This window comes from Haplochromis burtoni, unplaced genomic scaffold (assembly GCF_018398535.1).
Source record: "Haplochromis burtoni strain Fernald_Lab_line unplaced genomic scaffold, NCSU_Asbu1 Contig_398, whole genome shotgun sequence".
Taxonomy (NCBI): domain Eukaryota; kingdom Metazoa; phylum Chordata; class Actinopteri; order Cichliformes; family Cichlidae; genus Haplochromis; species Haplochromis burtoni.
This window is the reverse complement of record NW_024582759.1, coordinates 427,798-451,586: the sequence shown is the minus strand read 5'-3', so window position 1 is coordinate 451,586 and position 23,789 is coordinate 427,798. Positions and strand designations below refer to the sequence as shown.

Below are 23,789 nucleotides of genomic sequence, written 5' to 3'. Positions count from 1 at the left end.
TAATGTGAGCACGATTGATATCTGTATAGTCTGACCACCAGAGGGCGTGCTGCAGATTCTCTGTGGCAGCTCGTGATTGGGATGCCACAAATGTGAAAGGCTCATTGAACAGAATCGGGTGGAGCATAAACAATAATTAACTACATATAACAAATGTTAGAGAATTGTTTGTTTTGTGTATCTGAAATAAATATTAGAATATGAGACTTAAATGACCAAATATCGGTCTGAAAACAGTCAGTCTCTAATGTAGTGTACAACTGTCAAGTGAGATGTTTGCACTAGTCAGGATTTTAAGATCTGAATCTCTAATTTAAAACTCCTTAAGCTGTAGTTCAGTTTTATGCTGCAAGGAGGGTCAAAAAGCACAGTATAAATATCATTATATACAGTTCATGGTTATTATGGGGAGGAAAAACTGCCCACTGAGACCATGATTTAGCTTATGACCTACCTCCATTCTTCTTTTAAAAGAGAGAGAACAGTTTTTAAAGTTCATTAGAGATAAAATAACAAAGTTAAGACTAAAACCGGACTGATGGAAGTTCTCAAGCAGCGAATATTCAGTTTTGTACTTGCATATTGCTGGTTTTGAAATCTATATGTATGTCTATATCTATATTTAGAGATGTATATACATATCTATATTTTGATCTATTAAAACAAATCACCATCCCTCTGATTAAACCTATGTAATATCAAGTTTTGTCTCATGACAGATTTAAGATACTATAGTTGAAGAAAAAATGTCAAAGTTAAGACTAAAACCGGACTGATGGAAGTTCTCAAGCAGCGAATATTCAGTTTTGTACTTGCATATTGCTGGTTTTGAAATCTATATGTATGTCTATATCTATATTTAGAGATGTATATACATATCTATATTTTGATCTATTAAAACAAATCACCATCCCTCTGATTAAACCTATGTAATATCAAGTTTTGTCTCATGACAGATTTAAGATACTATAGTTGAAGAAAAAAATAGATTTTCCTCTTGCATTAATATGCTCCATATCTGATCTAACAGCCTAGACACAAAACATTTTAACTTGATGTGGTAAGTTTCCTGTTTATGATGGACTGAGTCTTTTGTGACAATTTATTGATTAGTCATGCATAGCAGATGATAGATTTTTTTTGGGGGGGGGGGTTGCATCAATTGAGCTTTAAAAACTCAGTAAAGGTAACTTTGTTCATCTCAGGTCTAGTGATGGTTTCAGAGATTTACTTGGGTCTGATGAGCTGTCTTTCTAAGTATTACAAACCCTTTTCACCTGTCTTTCAAAGATGAGTTTATTATTTAAAGTGAAATGCTTGGTTAAAAGCACCCTTACTGTGTTTTTGTGTCCTTTTTAACTGTACCATTCCAGTTCTCATTATGCGGAAGTGGCATAGCGGGGTTTCAGAGTGAAAGCAATAAAGTTTTTACCTTCACACCAACTTCATGCTTTTTGTTGTCTTGGTTTCTGGCTGACTTACCTCAAAGTCCATAATAACAGAAAAACATCACATCAGACCACCTGAACATTAAAATATTTATTTAGTAAAATATTTAAAATAAAACAAAACTACATAAAATTATACAGTGAGGTTTAAAGTACCTAAGTTTAAAACATTGGCGCCTCAACTAAAAACAATAATAAAGCATCATGATAAATACTGGTACAATTTTTTTGCATGTTTTAAGGTTTCTCTCCCATTTTGCATTACATAAACTTTCAAGTTGTAAAATGCAATGCTACACCATTTAAAAAAAAAAAGTGCACACATGAAAATTGAGTACAGATTTTTTTGACACATTGTACATAATTAAAAAGACACCTTGACTTTTAAAATTGTAAGAATTTGGCAGAAAAAAAGGGTGTTTTTTTTTTTTTTTTGGCACTTTACTGAAATACAAAACTCTGGAGCATTCTTCATAGCTTGCAGCCATTTCTACTGGTTCCAAGAGTGAGTGCTGACATGAGCTTTGTTTTTTGTTATTTTAAGGTAGAATGGGGACAGTATAAGCACTTGTTACCTACTGAAATGACTAGCAAAAAGAAATTCTAAATGCCAAGGTATCTCTTTAATTTGAAGTTCCACTTGTTTGCTGCGCTGATTGTGTAACAGTTTGTCTGTAAACAAATTAAGACACTGGAATGACGTACCAAGCTGCAAGTCTTTTCAACCTTTTGTTTAAACACGCTTTTTTCCAAACACTGACCAACTTTCAAGAGACACTCCTATTTACACTGGAGAATAAATTAATATTGCAGTTTCGGTTAAGTGTTTGTGTAGGTGTACAGGTGCGCTTGTGTGTAGTTCTCTTCATCTTCAAATGTCAAGCTTGCGAAGACTCATTCTGCTGAAGGAATCTCTGCAAATTAAAAACAAAAAGATGTTAACGAGGACAAAAAAAAAAGAAAAGAAATAAAATACTAAGAATTTTGAGCTGTCACGAGAAGCTGACCTGAAATGTTAAAGCTGCAGTAGGAAGAAATCTAGAAAAGCCTAGTATGTGAAAATAGCTGACCTCCTGTAGCTCTACCTTCTCACAAGACGAGCACAAGCATATAACACATGCTTCATACATGCTACAAATCAATGCTGACCCCAGTCTCACAGGCCTAGAGTAACCACCAGGCAACATATTGTGAGGGAAAACTATGTATTCTCTGGTTGCTGTAGTTGCTAGACTTTGCTGTCAGTCACTGTGGACTTAATTTTGAATGTCCCATTAACGGAGGCCTTGGGGCGTGGTCAGCGACTGCCAGGCAACCACTGGTTGTATATTCTGCGACTGTTTGGCAAGTGATTGGTGGCAGTTGCTAGCCATTTTCCGTTTTCCAGTTTGCGCTGCACTATTTCAAGATTTACTACAGCTCAGAGTAAATAGCATCTGCGTCTTAAATGAAAAACCACAGACTGCTTGCAACAACCTGCAGATGTTTTTAGTGCAACCAATTTCACTCAGCAACAGCTAGACCCCCTTGCCAATGAATCAGGGAATACACGTTTTTTCCGACTGGAGATGATTGAATTATGTAATGTAGTATTTGATCTGTAGCCCACTGCCTGTGATTGTTCAAAGTATTTGCAGTAGATTTGAAAATGCTACATGTTTAATTTTGTCAGAACAAACTGCCCCTTGTTTTTGTTTATTATTGTTAACTATTCTAACACTGTTATGTTTACGTACGGAGGTTATACCTCGTTACGTCAACAGATGATGCTCTTGTACTGCTGTGGAATCACTAGAGAGACAACTTCGGTGTCCTCTTGATGAATCCACCGTTTTTTTATAATTTATAATACGCCGTGCTCTCGAGCCTTTTTTGTGTCCAATGGCAACATAAAGAAGTTGCCCAGCCAAACTGCAGCTAATTTTGGCTGCTGCAATTTTAAAGCCCTGAAAAGCATATACATATACGTATATTTCCATCAGTACACTTTTTATCTGTAAATCTGTAAACAAAATCACAAATGCTCGACATCCTTGATAAAAAAAAATATAACTAATTTATAAAATGAACGGACACACTGAAAAAATGATGTTCTGTGGGGTCTCTTCCTTACAATATAAAGTGCCTTTATGCAACTTGTTGTGAATTGGTGCTTTATAAATAAAAGGTAATTGCATTCATTCGGATTTTACTAAGTCTGTGTGTGGCTTGGTTGTTCCCTTCATACAACAGGTAAATTCTTAACCGATATATAAAGTTGCACGAAAAAAAGTATGATGTATCCTTAAACATTTACAAATCCAATTCATTTTTAATTTTAGAATTAAAACTGAAAGCATTTCCCTCTAACCTGAACAGTGAGAAACATGCTAACAAAAAAACAAAAACACAACACAAAACGTACTCCGAGAAGTCCAAACTACCTTGTCAAGCTGTCCGTTTGCTGCATCGTTTTTACAGAAGCAAAAACAAAACAAAAGCAAAACAAATTTTTTATAAAAAAAGACTGATTTAACTTACAACCAAGAAATTAATCTCTACTCTCACTCACATCGTGCATACACATGGAGAGAAAGCCAGCTTGGTCCTACCTGTGCGAGTTGACTTGCAGTACAGGCTTATAAAGCTGGGGGATCTTCCTGTTGATGAGAGGCTGCAGTGCCTCCTTCAGCCGGTGATAATTCCTCTCCAGCTCTCTCTGGTACTCCTTCTGGTCTGGACCAATCAGGCTCTTGTTTTTGCGTAGGGCATCCTCACACCTTAGACAGGGGAATATAGTGCGATACTGTTATGTAAATACACAGCACGTGTTCTCTGTTTCAAATAAAATGATCGACTGAAAGTCTAAACAAATTTGGTGAGTGAAGTGAAAACCTATAGCACTTGGGTGCTAAAGTCTGGTTATATAGCAACACAGCAACCATCAGTGGTATCGTATCATTTTTACAGCTTGTACAGGGTGAGAGGAGAAGGTTTCAACTTCTGCCTAGAGGAAGGACAATCCATACCTTTTGGTGAAGTCTTTAAAGCAGAGCCGAAGCTTATTGTGGTGTCTGTACAATTTTGGGTCACTGGGGATCTCCGACAGGAACACCTGAGCTACCTCCAAAGGACCCTTGGAAAAACAGAACAATCTCATAAACATCAGCTTTCAGCTTTATGAATCAGTAGTGCTGTAACTAACAGTTGTTGCATGCTAAAAATTCAAAACCTTACCTGGTTTACAGTTGTGCCTACTGATCCCTGAAGGACCATCTGCAGCATCTTGGCATCGGCAGGGTCCTGGTGGGTGGCAAATGCCAACTCCTGAGTCTTTTTCTGCATGTCCTCTATTGCCACTTCTATCGGTGTGGATATAATCTGGAAGAGTGACAGTGGTTGCATGAAAAGGATGAACATTTGTGGAATTTGCCTGTGAAGAGCAGGCAGACTGTAGACCTACTTCCTCTTTGTGGATGATGTTGATCCGTGTCTTGATGTACGGGAAGGCGTGGGAGGTGGTGAGGATGGTCTTGCGTTTGAACTGTTCGTGCAGGTCCCCGTGTGCTCGCCCATCCAGGGTGAAAGGAGTGCAGTAGACGAAACGTCTCAAGTTGTAGTTCTTGTCAAAGTATGTGATGCGGTCTTTCATTTCGTAAGTGTCAAAGTACGGCTCCACGTATGTGATCTGGATGAATGCCTAGAGGGACAAATGTTTTTGGGTTGGTTTTTTTTTTTTTAGCTAAGACCATTTCCATCCATTTAACATATGTTCATCTCATTTATCAACACTAAACCTTATTTGGGTCCAGCTTGCACTTGTCCACAGGGTTGGAGTCCTTAATGACTTCTACCTGGTCCTCTCCAAATCGCTCGCCATAGAAACCCTACCAGAAAAGACAAAGAACAGAACATTTTACTCTTTCACAGAAAACAATTAGACTCATAGAGAGAACGCGAGCACAGCATAGTTTACCTCTAGCCTGTGAGAGATTTCAGCCAGCTTTGTGATGGCAGGCTCTTTGTACACAAACTCTTGCTCATCCAAGTCACCAAACTTCGTACCATAAAATCCAACTCTGAAGTAAGTACCAAACATTCTCTTTCCATCCTGAACAGGCAGAGGGAAACATTGATAAATGGGTTAAAAAACGAGGCAGAACACCATCACCCTGCTACAGCATACTGTGATATACTGTGGAACAGTAAGCATTTGTGTATTTTTACTTTATTAGATTTTACAGCTCTCTTCACAGAGGCAAAGATGACAGAAAAAGATTACAGTTCACTGAAAGAAATGGTATGCCTACAATCTGATATATATGTAGCTATATAGCTACATATATAACAACAACTATTAGAAGTTTCATGCAGTATGTGATTAAATCTGTTGGTTCTGTTCTAAAAGCTGTATGTGAGTGTACTGAAGGTTCAGACAGAAAGTATGTGATTTCAACAACCTGTTTTTTGTTTTTGTTTTTTAAAAAAAAAAGGTTGTTCAGCAGCTTTTCCACCGCAGTTAAGGACCTGACAGAACTCAGGCAGGTAGCAAGTATTTTTAAAGCCGAAACAAATATTGATATTTTGTCATTTAAACATCTGACCTTCTGATATATCGACTGTTTCATGTGTCTGAAAGAAAGAAAAATCCCATAAAATAAATAACTACACAATTTGTTATATGTAGTTGCTTATTTACTTGTTTGCTCTCTACCCGACTCTGGGAAGTTGCACAGTGCCCTCTGGTGGACAAACTATGCAATATCAAATAGAAGAGTGTTTCTTCCATCTCTTCTTTACATTTTTCTTTTTCACCAAGCAGTTATTTAAAATACAAATACCGACTGTCAAATAGCTAATATCGGGTGATGATACTGGCCTGCTAATAGATTAGTCAGGCTCAAGTACCAAGCAAACTAGGTCAAACATCAGCAAGAAAAAAGTGCCAGGTTTAGCTCTTTTCCTTTCAAGCCCTCTCTTTTTGAGCAAACTTTCTTCTGACTGACTGCATTCCTGCAATCAGAAGGTTTGAAAAAGTATGTGGGTGGGGCTTCTGTGCTGCAGCTGCCAGCATAGAAAAAAAAATCTGAACCCTGACCTTTGGGTCATAGGAATTACTTTCATATTATTAGCTTCTCATTATTTGACAGTTTGGTCCTGTTTAAATATTATTATAACAGTATATAAGCCAAAAATAAAGAAACACACAAGGTCCACTGTAAGTAAACACAGTAGACATTTGGGTTTATAAAATGGTCAGAAATCACTAGAAAATCTATATAATTATAACAAATACGAGGAATGCAGATGAATTGCCTTAATGTGCTTTTGTGAAAAATCCCAATCTAAGCCAGGAAAAACACCCCGCAGTGTCTGAAATGTATCTATTGTTGTCAACATGAACTCGACATCTCCTTTGCACCCAGCTTGTAAGTGCTTGTGTTCTTCATGTGTGCAATTTTTTCCTATGTTAAGAATAAAAACAGCTCAAGTTCACAGATCAAAGCAGCACCAAAGTTTTCTAAATAGAAGCCTTAAAGTCACAAACAGACAGATAACAAAAAAAGAAAGAAAGACGGAGCGGGAGGGGAAAACGTTTGTGAAACAAAACAAGGCAAAAACTACTTCAACCTCAAACACCCCGTTACGTCTTTGGAAGTTGTTGACAGGAAAAACATCCATCAACTCCAATTTTTTTTTTTTTGCTTAGACCTCTACTTGGAAAGAAACATCCAAAGGGAAGCCCCAAGATCAATCAGCAGGTACACCATGAGTGCCCAGTGTGTAAGTGCGTGTATGGCAGGAAAAAGGAAAATGATGTGAAAATCTGAGGCAAATGCTACACAACTTGATGCACAAGATGTTTAGATAAAGCATCAGAGTAACTTAAGGGAATATCAAAAAAGATACAAGTCATGTATTGCTAGTTAAACCACTGATTTGAAAATGTTTTTAAACAGTAATTAAGGAAACCCTGTAAACTAAGAAACTTACCACAAGACACAATTAAGTAAAGAAGGGTCGGCAACCAGGGAAATCAAAAAGGAAAAAAAAACAGAACAAATTTTAATCAGGATTGGGTTCCTCCAGAGAATTTTAAAAACAACACAAACTAACACACAACAGTAAAAATATCTCCACTGATTGTGAGAAAGAACAGAAACTCATTGTGGAGGATCCAGATCATGCAAAGGCAGACAGCGAAGAATAAAAAAAAAAACAAAAGTGAGGGGGAAAAAAACTAATAATCCACAACCCTCGGAAACACACCATGCACGCTCAGTGCGCTTCCTGTGCTCTGTCCAATTCATGCAACAGACCATGAGAACTCAGAGGTTAATACTGTTAACAAAGGGACAGAATGCATGAAACAAAAGTCAGGGGTCGATTTAGTTTAAACTATTAAAAGAAAGGGCAAGAATAACAACCAATCAAAATCAAAAGGGATAAATCAAGTAATCCTGAGATTACTGTGAGTTGAACCCTCTTAGAAAACAAACTGCCTTTGGAGAATTTGGTTCCAGCCTCGACCCAAAGTCTGCAGCACCTTGCGTGTTAAAAGGCTCATTTAATTGTGTGTGGCAAGAATGACCCCACGGCTACAGCGGGATGGCTAACAGACACCTTTCATGTCAAAACAGTGCACTGAAATCGAGCCCTGTGGTTGAAGATGAGATGAAGTGTGACAGCTGACGCGCGTGTGTGCCCACCGACACACCCAGCAGACACATAGAAGATGAGGAATGGAGGGGGTAAAACGGTGGATTGTGCAGGTGATGCATTCGCTGAGACTTTTGTCATTAGTGTCACACACCGTGGCTCCCATGCACAGCCTGTCAACACTGTCACATGTAAAGAATAAAATAAAATAAAAAGACACAAACACAAGCTCCTCTTGCAGTGTAAGAAGAGTGAGGAGAGAGGAAAACGGTGAAGGGTGTTGTTGCTTAGACAGCGAGCGTCCCCAGCGGGTAAAGGGGCAGACAGTTGATGTTGTCTGCAGATGTTAATGGATTTGGATGTATGTAACAAAGAAGAAGAATGCCAACAGCTAGCAAATAAAAAGATGAGCGTAAATAAAAAGAAAATACAAAAAGATAAACCACATGAGCAGGGCCAAGCAGGAGCTGTTTAGTCACCTACCTCCCAGCCAGTACTCTGCGTAACAAAGAGAATACAGGACATGTGAACGACAAGACGCATACGCCCTCCGACACGCGCACACACACACACACACACATACAAAGGATGTTACAATAAGGAGAATGAACGCTTTGAAACGAATCCAGGTTACTAAGTTGTCGAGCTGGAGAACAGAGCGTGTGACAGAAATATTCTTTAAAAAACAAACAAACAGAAAAACAGGGATGCTTTCTTTACACATGAATGTTTTTGTCACTATGAAAAAGTCTGCTTTGCAAGAGCAGTTGCTCTGCACACCAGATGACTGTAACCCGTCTGTGTCACACAATCCACACAACTGGCCTTTAACAAAAAATACAAATAAAAAAAACACAGCTGGAATCCAAAATGTCATGCATGCTTAAGTTCATACTTCACAGAAAAGTAAAGCATGGTGGGTATCAGGCATAAATAAATATACTAAGACTTAACTGCCAACTGATAAGATCATGCAAAGCTGTGTCTGTGACAGCTGGTGTGTACGCAACATTAACTGGAATCCATTGTTTTTCTGTGTAGTGACTCATATCGAGACTGATGTATGTACATTTTGAAAGTCCTGCAGATAAGAAGCTTTGCTCCTAACATCCTTTTTTGTTAATTGGCCTTGATACATCTACACTGGCTGTTTAACATGACAGTTAATCTGTGTGAGAAAAGTGTACTTGTGCATATATTCATATGACAGTGACAAAAAAATTTCTCCTTTTCATTGTAAGTGCTGATCTTGATACTATATCGTAATTACTTAACTCTAATTCAACCGCACACGTCTTAAATTGTGTTCACTCAAGCAATTTTTTGCATGAGCCACATGTGAGAATGCAAAGCATGCATTATAAATATGAAACGATTTTTGCCCTGCTAGCTCCATAGAACAAAGTCTATGAATGTCCAATTAAAACTATGTTTGAAGAGAGCCCATGACTTTCTGGAGAATTCCTTTAAGCCCCGCCTCCTGCACCCTCTACCCAGGCATTGTGCCACATAAAATAAAACAAAAACAAATGGAGTATTTCCAGCAGTGATAAGGTATCTGACATGGACTGCTCCAGACAATTTCCTGACCCGATTCTCCTGACACTGTCTGGAATTTATTTATAAAAACAGCTTTGGTGGATTTACATAAGAAAAAAAGAAAACAGAAGTAACCTTGTGTATCCCAAATGTAATCTTCTCATAGTGGAAGTTAGACAATGAAAACAATAAATCTAGGTCACACTGAGATATAAAAAAAATTAATCTTAGAATTTAATTGCATAAATTCAGTGTCAGCTTGGCACCACAAACTGTTGGGAGTTGTGATTTGAAGAAGTAGTCTACTTTGTGTGTGTGTTTACCTGATGAACAATTTTGCCAAAGGCTTCCTGTAGTTTACCATGTATGGTGGCTAGTTTCTTTGCGTCCCTGTTGGCTTCGTGAATCGGGATCAGTACCTTATAAACCTCATTCACAGCCTCATACATGCCGGCCTGGAAGGATGAACAATTATTTTAAAAAAATAGCAGGTAAAAAACACAAAACAAAGAAATAAGCATCGGTTCATGTTTCCATCTCTCACCATGGAAAAAGAGGCAGCAGCCTGCTCTAGGAGACCCACGAGACCGATCTCAGTGAAATATTTCCCTGAACAGATTCCCTCCTCGTCTGGTGACACTACATCATCAGAGACTGCAGATTCCTCCAGCACATTTGAAGAAATATTCTAGAGCACATAACCACACATATTAAAAACAAATGAAGGTTATGGTGCATGCACAGTCATTGTAAGAAATGTGTTTCTGTAGAGGAGAGACATGCGCACAAACAATACCACAGGAATGCTCCTACCTGAAAGGTGACACAGCCTACAGGAAGATATTTGCGGTCCTCCAGCATACTTAGGTATTCTGCCACTAAGGCAGCACTGTGCACCAGACACTGAGCAGCCTCAGCATGGTTGTTTCTCTCAGAGTGCTTTCCAGCCATGTTCTGGAGCCACGTCAGCCGCAAATCTGGAGATGTCTGGTAACCTTTTGCAATCCTTTAAGTGGACAAAAATGCAAATGCACACACAGACCACACAGGAAATCACACCCACAACCAGATATTGACTAACTAACCAACTACAATGAATAAATGCTCTTTTAAGTAATCAAAAGAAATTGCTCCATTGCACATGGGTTTTGCACCTGTACATGAGATCTATCAACATCTCAGGATCTTCCTGGTGTTCCTTCATCTTCACTGTGTCAGACAGGATCATGTGCAGATTAAAAACAAGGTCCTGAACCTGAAAGCAAGAAAATACGGCTCAGGATAAAGAAGCTCCTTCTCCGGGATGATGACATGTTTGCAAAGTAAAAGGTCCAGAGAATCACATCAGCAGCAATCTGGATATTTTCCCTTTTCGAGCAGTGATGGAAAACAACTAAATAGCGAACCCAGTACCTGATCTGGGAACGTGGTCTCCCTCAGCTCCAGATCCTCCTCTGCATAGGTAAGGATGGTCTTTAGAGAGCGACGGAGGAACTCTTCATTGAAATTCTGAGATGTTCCAACCAGCGAGGAAAGAGACATTGTCACCTGCATCTTTACTCTTGCAAAGTTCTAAAAGTTCAAGCAAAAAGAAAAAACACACATGTTGTCAAAGCTGTTGGCTTTCTGCCGACATATGAAGAGAGAAGGAAACACTATACATATAATTTCTAAAAAGATATTAGCACAAAGTCTGCTTTCAATAATGCATACATCAGTAACTGAACTAAAGTTTGCTATGACTGCACAGTTTGGTATTCAGATAAACCAGGTGAATTAAAGTTAACAAATATGTTATTTGTAATAGTACAGCCACATTCCACAGCTCTAACTTGTTCAACCCATCACCTCTGTACTTACATTGCCAATCTCAAAGTTTTGCCTCATGAGGAGGTAGAGGGAAGCACTGGCATGGGATCTGATCGTGCTTATGCTGCTGCTGCAGCTCCTCAGCAGTCGCAGACACAGATCAGCACACTGCTCTGTTTCTTCCTCAAAGAGTAGTTCGGGAAACTACACAGGCAGAGAGAGAAGTATTTATTACTATGTAAGCCTGGAAGATGAAATAAGCATGCTTCACACATAAAGAAAGCCCAGTAGTCTAACCTTAGATACCAGGGCCCTCTGTGTGGCAAAACAATGCTGAAGGTAGAGGGCGCTCTGGTTGCAGGCCATGCTGTGGAGCAGCACCTTCAGCACTCCACCCAGGATACTCTCCTTGGATTCCGTTACTGATGCCGTCTGGAGGGAAAAGGACTTATAAGCAGCTGTAATAGGCCTCTGAACACAGCCTGACTGGGAATATATGCCTGTTTCCATTTAGTGTGGATACGTCTTCTTCGCTTACATACCTGTACAATAATCTCCAGAGTATCAAGTATTATTAAATTGGCCTCTGTTGCGAGATTACCATCAATAAGAGCTTCATGTTCCAGCTCTGCTCTCGTCCTGCAAAGACACAAGAATACGCCGTCACAAACTGAACTCATACATTGCGGTGTTGATGATGTGCCACTGAGCGCTGCATGAGCTTCCAGTCACCACATTAATCCACTGCACAGAATCATGAACAATGAAGAAAATTTAGAGGAAAAACATGTTATGTGTGGTGTGGATGCTCAGCCAGCTGTGTCTAAAACACAAAACAGTATGTTTACGCTATTTGGTTTTTTTCTGGCAAAATCAAAGAAAGCCCTACAGTGAGAGACAGTTAGCCTAAACCTATCTACTTTTTTCTTAGAGGAAATATGAAAGGCATTAAAAGACTGGCATAATTTAAAGTTAGAAAAAAGCAACCCATTATTCCTGATCTACAAGAAGAACGCAGTGACTTTTATTTTGTTAGTCTACATGTCCTAAAATGCCTGTGATTGAACTGAAACAATACAGAACTGAATAGGTGACCGATAAGAAAAAAGCTTTTGCCACATTTGACTTCCCCCCCGGCAACATCAACCAGGGAGCAACATCAGTCAGGACCCCAGAAAAACAAGCACACTGGTTAAAAAGCAGAACAGGCCCACTGCAACCACTACCAACCCCAATGCAGAGTTTGTTGTTACCAGGACAGAGGGACTGATGGGACAAGGGATTTGAGGGTCAGGGCCAGGATCAGGGGGACTCTCTTGGTGCTCTGATGTGCATGTGTGAACTTAAGTTAAAATGGAAAGGAAATGAATGTGAACAAATCACTGATTGCATTAGTTGCTAAAGTGTTAAAGCATCTCACTCAAAATTATGTTAATTCGAAAAATTGTTCATGACTTGGTGAAAGCTAAGAATCAAATACAAGCTAATCAGTTCAGTCTGCATCCACTTCACCTGTCGGACTTCCCACATGCATGGCAGTACACCTTAAAAGAGGCACTAAAGCAGGGAGGAATTTAAAGGAGCACACAGCAAATGTGGACCATACAATACCTGACTGATCTGTGACTCCTACATTAACACACAGTGACATGAGAGAACAAATGGAAATTAACAGAAGACAAATGCTGGAGCAGAAATGATAAAAGAACAGGAATTAAAATTAAAACAAAAAGATATAATGCTATATTTTTTGTCATCATCGGACAAAAAATATTGGCAAAAAGATGCAAAACCGTCAAGCTTTAAGCTCCCGCGTTATAGAGATACTTTTAGTTGTTGCTTGAACATGGCGACGTTAGCATAGTCATACACAGTACACAAGTACGTCACAAAATAACAATGTGTTTGCAATTGGCATGTATTCTTAAGTTAACAGTTAGGATCATAACTGTTTTTTGCATAACTGCATCTGTACACCACTACAGTGGATTTTAAATAAAAAAAATCAAAACCTGACTGAAGTGCAGACCTTCAGATTTCATTCAAAGGGTTTAACAAAAGTTAGAAATGATTTTATATGTAGTCCCCAATGCATATATATGCAATGTAAAAACACTGCCTCATCATCATGTGCTTTGGATCAGGAGCTCATTCTCTCCTTCTCCATGTGCTTCTGTTCTTATCATTCTGGCTTCCAACACTTGGAACCAGTTTCGAATCTTTTGTCACTGCAAAATGTGGGATCAGACCTCGTGAAGAAAAACTCCTTGTCAATTTCTTTTTTGTCTTTAAAAATGTGAAACTACATACAACAAAGTTGTTAAACACCCCGAATTAAAGCTGAAAGTATGCACTGCAATCACATATTGATTGCTTAAAATCCACTGTGTACATTGTCCAAACCTTGGCAGTGGCATCCTGTAAAGGGTATAAGTAAACAATTTACTGTTAAATCAAAATAAAGATGCAATAATGGAGTGGTGCCACAAAAAATGAATATGACCATGAAGCCAAACTTTAAATCTGGACTGATGAGAAATCTTTGAGATTCTTTTCATACATGAAAGAAAAACCATTTCCATCTCATGGTTTTCCACTATCTGAGGTTCATTTTGAACTTTAAGTCCTTTACCTTGTTAGAGTGTCTTTCTCTTAAGTGCTTTATTTGCAGCATTACTGAGAAATGGGACCAGCTTTTTAGTTCAACTTTTGCCTATTTTGTGTAAATTTAAAATGCAATTGGAAACAGACCTGACTTGTGCATGTGCTCCTAAGAGAATAAAGTTCCACAATGCCATTAAAAAACATGTATGTGTAGTTCCTCAGTCATCCAGGTCATGGTAATCTAAGAAGCTTGGAAAGAAAAGCGACTGGACCTCTTGTGTCCTTTGATGTGGTCTCACTCTTCAATTGCATACCTACAACCGAGGCAGTGGAGACTATGGAGACTCCCACTAGGGCTTAAATACCTTGGACTCTCCACCATTTGGTCTTAGAACTGAAGAAACTTCTGAGAGGTGAATGTCTTCAAGAAACTTAAAGAAGTCCAGTCGCTTTTCTTTGCAAGCTCTTTAGATTATTAAAAAACTGTTGTGTTTTTTTGTGCATGAAACAGTAATCAGAAAAATGCCCTTCAACAGTTCAAAGGACCATACTTGTCCATCTTTTCGCTGTTTTGTCTCCAGTGGGTCATGTCTTTTCTCCATCGAAGGTTTTCCTGGCTGCCAAAAGCACTGCCAGATGGACTCCGCTCTAGATGATGGGGAAACATTATTTACCGTTTCTTTTTTAAACAGTGATGAAAGAGGCTCCCTGCACACAAAAAACGTGACAAACTGGCTGTAGCTATATTTACAGTACTTTCAAAAGGTATAGCTAAATACACGTATGTATGCATGCACCTGTGTCCAGGAGAAAAAGCAGAATACACTGATTATTGTGTTGGTGTAAACCTTAAATTCTGCTTCTCAGCATTTATTTCTTCCTACCTGCAACTGTGTGAGTGTGCCTTAAGTTTAAATCTCACCTAGCTGCCCCCGGCTGCGTCGCACCATTTCCTGTCTGGCCCCAATGCTGCCCAGTATGGCTTCCTCCAGCTTGGCCTTCATATCTTTGGATTTCTTAAAGGTTAGGCTGTTCATGCGTTCAAACGCCTTCTTCCCCTGCATGGTGAACACAACATGGGCCTTGTATCCATGAGGTAGAGGGTGAATGGACGGACAGAGAACACACACAGCAGGGAAGTTACTTGCAGCGAAGCACCAAGCAAGCAAAGCGGGTTAGTAGCATGAAAAGCAAATATGCAAGCACAGCACAGCAAACAACAAACACACAGCATAGCATAAAGAGCTTGAAACACACAGAAGGAAATAGATAATTATAGAACCTTTTGAAAAGAAATGTAAAGTTAGATGGTAAATGTGAAAATATTTTTAGTTAAGTTAGTACTAGAGCACATGCAAAAGTTTAGTTTTGTAGTTTCACTAAGTTTCAATCAGAAATATTATCCAGGCTCATGAGCGCCCCCAATTTTAATATAGAAAATAAACAGAAGAGGTGGACGTAACCCACAATGTAGATTCCCCCAGTATGCAGTGCGCTCTCAGGTGGGTAATTAATGCTTAATTAGCTCAAACTGTTAGGCAGTGATTGTTGATGTTACCTTGTATTCAAAGCAGGAGACGCAGAGGTAGAGGAGATCCAGAAGGCGGTTGAGCTGGGACACTGACAGGTCTGTGAACCATTTCTGTAACACTAGCTCATCAGCATTCTTTAGCACCCACAGCAGACAGATCAGCAGGCTCCGACTGGACTCGGCCGAGAAGCTCCCGTGCTGACGACTCGCCTGGAATGCGAGAACACAAAAGGAGGAAGCAGCACACGGCACTGAGATATTTCCATTAACTGCAGATAAATTGATACAGTCACTGTGTCTTGCAGGAAATTACCTGCGAGTTGAGCAAGAAGCTGCTCGGTCGGGACATCGGAGATGCGGTTGAGGTGCCTGCTATTGCCATGGCGACAGTCTGACTGATCATGCTGTTACCTTCTCCCTCTGTCTCTTCTCCGCTGGTGCCAACAGCTGCCCCCTGAGGGCCGCCCGGTCGACCCCACTGATTATGTGACTCTAATAAAACAAAAAGGAAAGAACATAAGTTGCCAAATAATCAGACATGAGACAGCAGACAAAGATAAAAACTGAGGAAGATAATACATTTGTGTTTTGACTAGAGATGGCACGATACCACTTTTTTATGTCCGATACCGATATCATAAATTTGGATATCTGCCGATACCGATATGAATCCGATATAGTGTTTTTTAATCAACAAAACTGTTTTTTTAAAATATCTTGCTGCATTTTGTATAAGTTCATACTCAAGTTTAAAACAACAACTACACTAAAGCTATTCTGTTATACCTGTATGCAAAAAAAAAATAATTCATAGTTCAGCAATACTGATCAATCTAATAAACATAAACCTACACCATCCTCCCTATTCTGGTATTTTAAAGAGTACTTAGCATAAATATTATGCAACCTAACTAATAGGGTTCCAACTCCCAGCAACAACAAAAATAAATAAATAAAAAATAGGGAACCACCCCTCACGCTCCACCTCATGATGCTTAATCGACGTAATCAACCTTAATTTGATGCAGTGTGAAAAAAAATGCACAGAAATCAATTATTTTTCAAGAAATATTAAATAGATTCAACATCTTTCTTCAACAAAATTGCAGACTGCACAGATGGTACCTTCCCAAAGGAAAAAGTACTATAGCTTACTAGGGTATATATATTAGACTTAATAGTCACTATATACAGTAATGGACTTCTATTCATTTTACATCAAATTAAAACTTTGGGTGTCAGATAATTATTTATTAAAAGCTAGACATTTTAAATGAGAATAAGAAAGAAAAGTATGTCTTTGTGCCCCCTTTTCCCTGTTAATGCCCTATCGGCCCCCCTGGCTAAACTTTGCTAGATCCGCCCCTGCACAGTTACCAGCCGTCAGCTACGTAGAAAAAGATCCTGGTGTAGAAAGTAATATTAAATACATTCTAACAACAGCTTATCAAGCTTAAACGTGCTGCTGTTGTTCAGCCGCTGGTTTCCTCTTTCTGGTGCAAAGTGGGCCAAAAGCAAACAAGAGACACGGACTCGCGACAGAAAAGCCGATCAGCTGATCATTAAGCAGTTTCATGATTGAAGTAGCAGCAAGAAGAGGCAGTCGCTTGTTAAGCTTAACGCAGGAATGCTTTACAAACATTCAGAGATGGACTTACACACTTGCTTTACTTCTCTCGGGGATAACTTTGTCGGAGATGAAATGCCGGGTTGCTAGCGAAGCTCCAATGCTATCCAGACCACCGACAGGTCCCGCATGCCACAGCGCTCTATCACGTGATGCATACTGCTCCACGTGCTAACGTTCTGAGGTGAGTTACGGCGTGTTGCAAGTTTTGTGAGGTGCTTTCGTGATATTTAATGGATCGGATTACATTTTTTATTTTTCTCCGATATCCGATCCAGTAATTTAGGTCAGTATCGGACCGATACCGATACGTAATATCGGATCGGTCCATCTCTAGTTTTGACAAGGAAATTATCTTGACAAAATTGAAAGAAGACCTGAGAAAATATTTAAACTAATGTAAAGGTTTAAAAAAAAAATCAAAAAAGTAATCAAAAGATTTGTACATTGCTAACTCTTAAGCTGCTTCATACTAAAAATGTCACCTGTACCTGTAAAATCGTGGAGTTGAGGCAGTGCCTCCATGACAATGCTGATGAGAGGCAGGTAAAGCATAGCAACACGGGCCTTGACTTCAGGGTCGGCATAGCGAGGATCAGAGTCGTGGCTGGAAAGGAGGTTGTGAACGACGCTCACTACTTTCTTATGCAGACCGAACATCCTACAGCACACAATACGAAAGAGAAGAAGCAAAACAAATTTAAAAGGAAACGAAATGGAATGTTTCAGCTCAATCACGGGAAGATTCAGACAATAAAACACATTCACATTTAGAATCTTTCTTAATTAAAACATCTTCTCACCCCTCATTGTCTGGGTCCAGTATTACTGACAGTTCAGACAGTACCAGTCCAGCCAGATAATGCTGTTCTCTGAAGGGGACAGACAGCTCAAACATGTTGGCTATCTTTTGGTCCTGGACGTGTGTGGAGAAGCCAGAGCTCTGTGAGAGATAAGAGACACTATTAATAGTGTTTGACTGTACATAAATCTAACATCTGTACGCTGAAATTTACAGAGTGTCAGCCTTTTAAGAGTAAAAATTGACCTGCGATGTTGCTGAGGACACAGAGGGAGAAGGAGAGGCAGGTGGTGTGAGCAGGCTGCAGGGCAGGTTGAGGGTGACGTAGTGTTCATGACTGCAAACAATCCTTAAGAAATCAAGCCGCAAAGACTCCAGGGTTGGGTTCTGTAAAGCATAAAGCTTTGTGGACACCTAGAAAAAGGTAACAGAAAATACTCATTTACATATTACAAACAAAAATGGAGCATGTGCAGTAAAAGAAAGTGTTGAAATGTCATCACATATTAGGCTGTTATAGTGCTGTAAATAAAGCTGAAATGCACAAAAAGGAGATCCACGCTTTAAATAGTTTAATGAAGGCCTAATCAGAAGTTTCGGCACTCACCTGGCTTTTTTCCAATCATACTGATCCTGACAGCCATGGCAATTTAAAAATTAAAAACCAAAAGACCGAGAAAAACAAACTCAGTTACCTGTTTCCAGTATGCCCTAATCAGGCTGAAGACAAAACCTCGGTCCATAACTGACAGCAAGTCATTGAGAAAGAAGGCCAGGCTCATGTTCAGCCTCTCCACCAGCTCCAGATCCTGAACGGATGAGAAAACATGCTTTATACATGTCACGGGCATGCCTTGGAAATTACACCCCCAAACTTAATATGCCACAAAATAATGTCCAGAAATGACAAAAATATATGAACATACAACTTCTTTTACAGTTTTAACAACTCATAAGATTCCTTTTTCCAACTTTCCCATATATAACAATCCTGCAAATTCCTGTTCCAATCCAAACTGACAAGCCTCTTACAAACACCTCAAGACACAGAACTGGGTCGTTATTTACCTTTTGGAAGCGAGACACAATGTCACCAGCGATGGTGCTGACCAGAGCTGTGATGTCGTCCATGAAGCGTTCTGGGAAACGGTTCTTCCTGGGTGACTCTAAGCGGTCAGTGAAGTAAAGGTGGTGGATAATACTCTTCACCTGAGGTAAAGGTGTTCATTGGGTTAAAACATAAGCTGTTGGCAAGTTTTATTATCATTATTAGTATTATTTTTTATTTTTACACAAATAGAACAATGCCAGACAGACCCACATGTGTTACACTTTATCCAGATTTTGTTTTCTTACCATGAGTTCAAAGAAAAACCAGGCCTGTTGCAGAGCACCCTCACGTACACTTCCACTGCTCACCACCCACTGGAGAGCCAACTCCTCATGGAAGAGCTGAGTCAGAAAATCAAAACGGAGACAAAGAAAGAGGGATGGACAGAGAGGGAAAGGGAAAGCAGTACAGCCAGACAGAGATAATGTGAGGCACCAGAAAAAGTAACCAAGCATAATCTATACTTAGTTCGCCTGGTCAGATAGATCTCAAAATGTATTTATTTTCATGGGTTATGACATAAAAGAAGTTTTAGATTGGCTACAGACATAACCTGCTAGCAGGTATCAACTGTTGTGACCAGGAATATAGAACAAATAAGAACGCGTACTAGATTCTCTATATGAAAGAACAAGACAGCCCAGTAAAGCTTCTGCTCCTCCAAAGCTGAAAATGAACTTCATTGCAGACAAAGTTAGATATTAATAAAAAAAAAAACTGTTATAGACGTGTGCAACATTTTTGCTTTTAACAAATGATGCACTCCTTTCACCATGGAAACTGCAGTATTTTGTAGTGCGACCTAATGTATATGACTAAAATACATTTCTCTCTTTTAAAGACAGAAAAATAATTCTAGTTTTACAAAGAACAACATTTTTTAATTAATTAATTTATTTATTTTTTACATTTGGTCGTCTTATTATGCAAAAATAACATTTTTCGAGTTGTGTGTATTTTATGCAACACTAAAATCCACCACAAGTCTGGCTAACATACTGACTTTTCATCAGACTGGTAAGTCTTAAATACATCATTTTAAACCTGTATTGTACTGCCTACTGGAAAGAATTATTTTATTAAAGAGTTTAAGGTTGTTATAGCAGACACACAGCTTGGTATAAAACACCAAGTAAACTAGACCTGCTTAAAAATTCTATTATAAATTGAATTTTTTCAACCCAAGTGAAAATTATGAACTTTGTCCCAATAGACACTAAACATACCCGCCCACCTGTCTGTATGTTTACTGGTAAGTATGTCCTATGGTAACATAGCACCTGACTGAAAGTCAAACAGTATCAGATTTTTTTAAATGAAAACCAAATACAATTTGCACTCCCTGACTGAGCAGTGGACAATAAAACAGACTTTCCAATAGTCAGTGTTAGCCAGATTACAACCAACATTCACATCACATCAAAATATCCTCATATTGAGAACAAGAGGCAGATCGGTGACATACAGCATTCAACAAGACTCCACAACAACCAAATACGACATCAATCAATCCAGAGGCACACATCCACAGACAAGACAGGTGAGGAGGAGGAGGACAAGAGGTGGCTGGGGGTCGGCTCCTCCCCCAGTGCAAGTGGCTCTACCTTTTTTGTGGGCAACCGTCCTGTTAAAGTTTGCAAGAAACTGGCGCTCTCAGTGTGCGAAGACATGCGATTGCCACAGCGCTCCATGGCCTATGAGTGGGATGAATGGAACGGTGACAGCAAGGTTAGTGGAGGAGCAACGAGAGAGTGGGGTTGCACCTTCTTCCTCAGCACACAGGCAAAACGTGCGTGCTGAGTAACACAGCCCCCTCACACACACACACACACACGTACACTTTTGTGATCTGTTGGACATTTTCATACATGAAGACGCAAAACAACAGACACAGGACAGGGCCACAGCACTTGAAAAGCATTGTACCCATAATCTAAAACAGCTGATACATCAATAGTTTGAGCATCTTATGGTAGAGATGCAAAATGGCTACACAAAAGTGCAATCAAATGTAGTCTCAACATTAATAATGCTTTTGTGCAACACTGTAGCCATTGCTTAATAATGAGCCATTCTGCATCCCTCCAGGTAAATACAAGACCTCAGAGATGGTTTTATTGCAGGTAGCTGGACAACATCCTATGCTAAATGCTTATTATGAATGTGCTCTGCCAGTCTATGGTCTATGCACATTTACTGTGGTAAGCTAGGTGTGATTCTATGGCGACAATATGCCCATTTATTTTTATATTTGTATAAATTAATATGTTATGACAAATTAAAATGACAGAGGACTTAAGATCACATTAAGATGGAAATTGAGGCAGACAAAGACCACACACGTAGATGCACAGTCACACTCACAGATATACCATGCTCCAGAAATAAATGAACTGTGGTTGAAATGAGGGGTGTTAGGAGAGGGTCATGCAGGTTAACTAGCTGAGAGCAGAGGAAATCCATAGAGGGAAAAAGGGAATTTTTTTTTTTAAGGGGGGGGGGAGATAAATTTAAAAAAAAAAGCATAAAAAAAAGAACGACTAGTCTGCTGATGGAATTCTAACACAACTCTCGTTTTCTCTACCAACCCAATTATTCTCTGAAAGATTGTGTTGGATTTAGGCTAGCAATGACTGATCACAGTAAACCCAGAAGAGATGTCAACAATATCTGAGAAACTGCTACCATGGATTGCTCTGGCCTATATTTGGATATATCTTAATTTTGGCTACTTTTAATGCAGATACAGAGGAAAAAAAGAGATGTGTTAGATGTGATTCGCAAAGAGGGCTGACACCTAAGACTAACATGACTGGAGGGTCATGGAGGCGGCTGTGACTCCTACGTATGGGATTAATGGGAGGGTTGTGACTTGAGGTATAACAGAATACTGTAATATTCTGAAGTTTTGGTCTTTTATGTCTTTGTCTTTAGAGTCTTTGATACTAGCCACTTTGTGTGTGGTTTAGAAATATGTGTACTTTGAATTTTTAAAAAAGCAAAATGTGGTCCGCATCACAGCCAGGTCACTTAAAACCACTGCAAAGAGCTTGAAGGATAGGCTGAAAATATTAATGAAAGGTGTGAGCATGACAAAATAAAAAGACACAAAAATAAAAAACCTTAGAATGGATAAGCACTGATATACCCGATATGCCTCGCTATTAATGATTCCAGCAAAGCACACAAATAAGCCAAAACTCCAAATATCTCAGTATCCCTTAAGTGTAGGTTGTTTTTGTCGTGAGGCAAAGTGGAGGACGGGGCATTCATAAAACCACCTGCATGGTTTCTGGAGCGGACCCAGGGCTGGATCCCCAGGGGGCACTCTTAGAGCCCATGGTGTTCACCCACGAGTTGGATCGGTCTAAGCCCTAGGGGGGCCAGGGTCAAAGGACACAAGGCAGGCGGGAAGCAAGGGAACAAGCGAGCAGCACGGGGGGGAGAAGGAGGAGGGAAGGAATAATGACAAGTTAAAGAGGTTCAGAGGTCAGGACAGCTGGACGATGCCAAGGGCCTCAAAACGGTTAGCTGTCAGTAAATTAAAAATCATCACCACATAGGAGCAAAGCACAAAGGTTCTCTCTCTCCCTTTCCTTCTCTGTGTTAAACCCCCACCCCAACAACAACTACCCCTCCCTAAGAGACAAGAGAAGAATGGTTTAGTTAAGTATTAGCAGCAAAAGGAAACTCGTCAAAAAAAGGGGCTGCATCCATCATGTCATGGTTACAAATATAGCAAGACCATTAGAAAGGCACATTACATCATTCAGTCACTGTTCACGTATTTGTTGGGTTTTTTGAGGGGGTTATATGAAAAAAAAGTTTGAAGTGGGAACTCCCAAATTATATGAGACAAAATACATGACCTCAATTAAAAGAATAAAATGAAATAAAAAGGAACAAAGAAATCAAAAAAAGACTGAAGAGACTATGCTACTGTTAGAGTCCTCAGGAAAGAAATGGCTATTGAAACAATATTTAATCTTGACTGATTTGACTTTAAACTAAATACAACGTACATTTTTCACAATGCATAATAAGCATTATTTGTGCATAGCATGTGAGTGAGTGAGTATATGTGTGTGACAGGTTGCTCGTACAACGGTTGGAGAGATAAGATGTTCAAGCTTGTGTTTGCACAACGCTCATGCAGTTTACATGTTGATAAAACTGTGGGTCACTGTGCAGAGGGAGGCCTCTACCTTGTGTGGTTTAAGATACACATATTCAGTACAAATACCTTACACGAGTCTGTCTAAAAATACATCACAGAGCAAGAGCTCCTACATTACAACAGTGTTAAATAATTAACTACAGTATCTGACATCCACATGGAGTATGTATGAGCCAAATTTAGAGCAAAGTGCTCCCAAAAATATGAGCGTGCGTTCAGGCCACATTTGGACCACATGTAAGAATTTTAGTGCTTCGTTAAAGATTTAACAGAAAACTGAATGACCACTCAGAGAAAGGGTCGTGTATGACTTGAAGACCTTACCTTGCTGCCAATGATGGAGCGGACCTCATCGTCAGGAGAGGTGGGCGTACCGGAGATGTCGGGGTTACTGTTGCTAAGACTACGGGAGCGGTTGAGGTTAAGGCTGGCTGGTCGAACAGCTGAGCGAGCCATGGTGGCATAGTGAACTGAACCTCCCAACCCTCCTGGGCCTTTGGCG

General features: G+C 39.5%; 1 protein-coding gene across 18 annotated transcripts in view; it reads right to left on the bottom strand.

Moving 5' to 3' along the window:
* Positions 1–1,855: 1,855 nt before the first annotated feature.
* dock7 (dedicator of cytokinesis 7) overlaps positions 1,856–23,789 on the bottom strand; it is a 49,201-nt gene continuing 27,267 nt past the window's right edge. For 2 of the 18 annotated variants that reach the window (XM_042212866.1, XM_042212868.1), the window contains 30 exons: positions 23,612–23,781; positions 22,392–22,484; positions 20,715–20,804; positions 19,356–19,451; positions 19,068–19,208; positions 18,695–18,808; positions 18,246–18,413; positions 18,001–18,140; positions 17,689–17,858; positions 15,884–16,062; positions 15,598–15,780; positions 14,962–15,121; positions 14,591–14,687; positions 13,047–13,064; positions 11,978–12,074; positions 11,733–11,867; positions 11,487–11,639; positions 11,040–11,198; positions 10,781–10,881; positions 10,440–10,632; positions 10,171–10,314; positions 9,950–10,081; positions 8,571–8,585; positions 5,404–5,529; positions 5,225–5,314; positions 4,891–5,127; positions 4,665–4,808; positions 4,457–4,563; positions 4,040–4,207; positions 1,856–2,362 (listed from right to left, as the gene is read on the bottom strand). In XM_042212866.1, the coding sequence (XP_042068800.1) occupies positions 2,320–2,362; positions 4,040–4,207; positions 4,457–4,563; positions 4,665–4,808; positions 4,891–5,127; positions 5,225–5,314; positions 5,404–5,529; positions 8,571–8,585; positions 9,950–10,081; positions 10,171–10,314; positions 10,440–10,632; positions 10,781–10,881; positions 11,040–11,198; positions 11,487–11,639; positions 11,733–11,867; positions 11,978–12,074; positions 13,047–13,064; positions 14,591–14,687; positions 14,962–15,121; positions 15,598–15,780; positions 15,884–16,062; positions 17,689–17,858; positions 18,001–18,140; positions 18,246–18,413; positions 18,695–18,808; positions 19,068–19,208; positions 19,356–19,451; positions 20,715–20,804; positions 22,392–22,484; positions 23,612–23,781 (3,863 nt within the window). In that variant the 3' untranslated portion in view covers positions 1,856–2,319. Of the gene's footprint in view, positions 2,363–3,871; positions 3,892–4,039; positions 4,208–4,456; positions 4,564–4,664; positions 4,809–4,890; positions 5,128–5,224; positions 5,315–5,403; positions 5,539–8,570; positions 8,586–9,949; positions 10,082–10,170; positions 10,315–10,439; positions 10,633–10,780; positions 10,882–11,039; positions 11,199–11,486; positions 11,640–11,732; positions 11,868–11,977; positions 12,075–13,046; positions 13,065–14,590; positions 14,688–14,961; positions 15,122–15,597; positions 15,781–15,883; positions 16,063–17,688; positions 17,859–18,000; positions 18,141–18,245; positions 18,414–18,694; positions 18,809–19,067; positions 19,209–19,355; positions 19,452–20,714; positions 20,805–22,391; positions 22,485–23,611; positions 23,782–23,789 lie in introns of all 18 variants that reach the window. The other 16 variants (XM_042212869.1, XM_042212871.1, XM_005944269.3 and 13 more) reach the window with 14 other exon arrangements.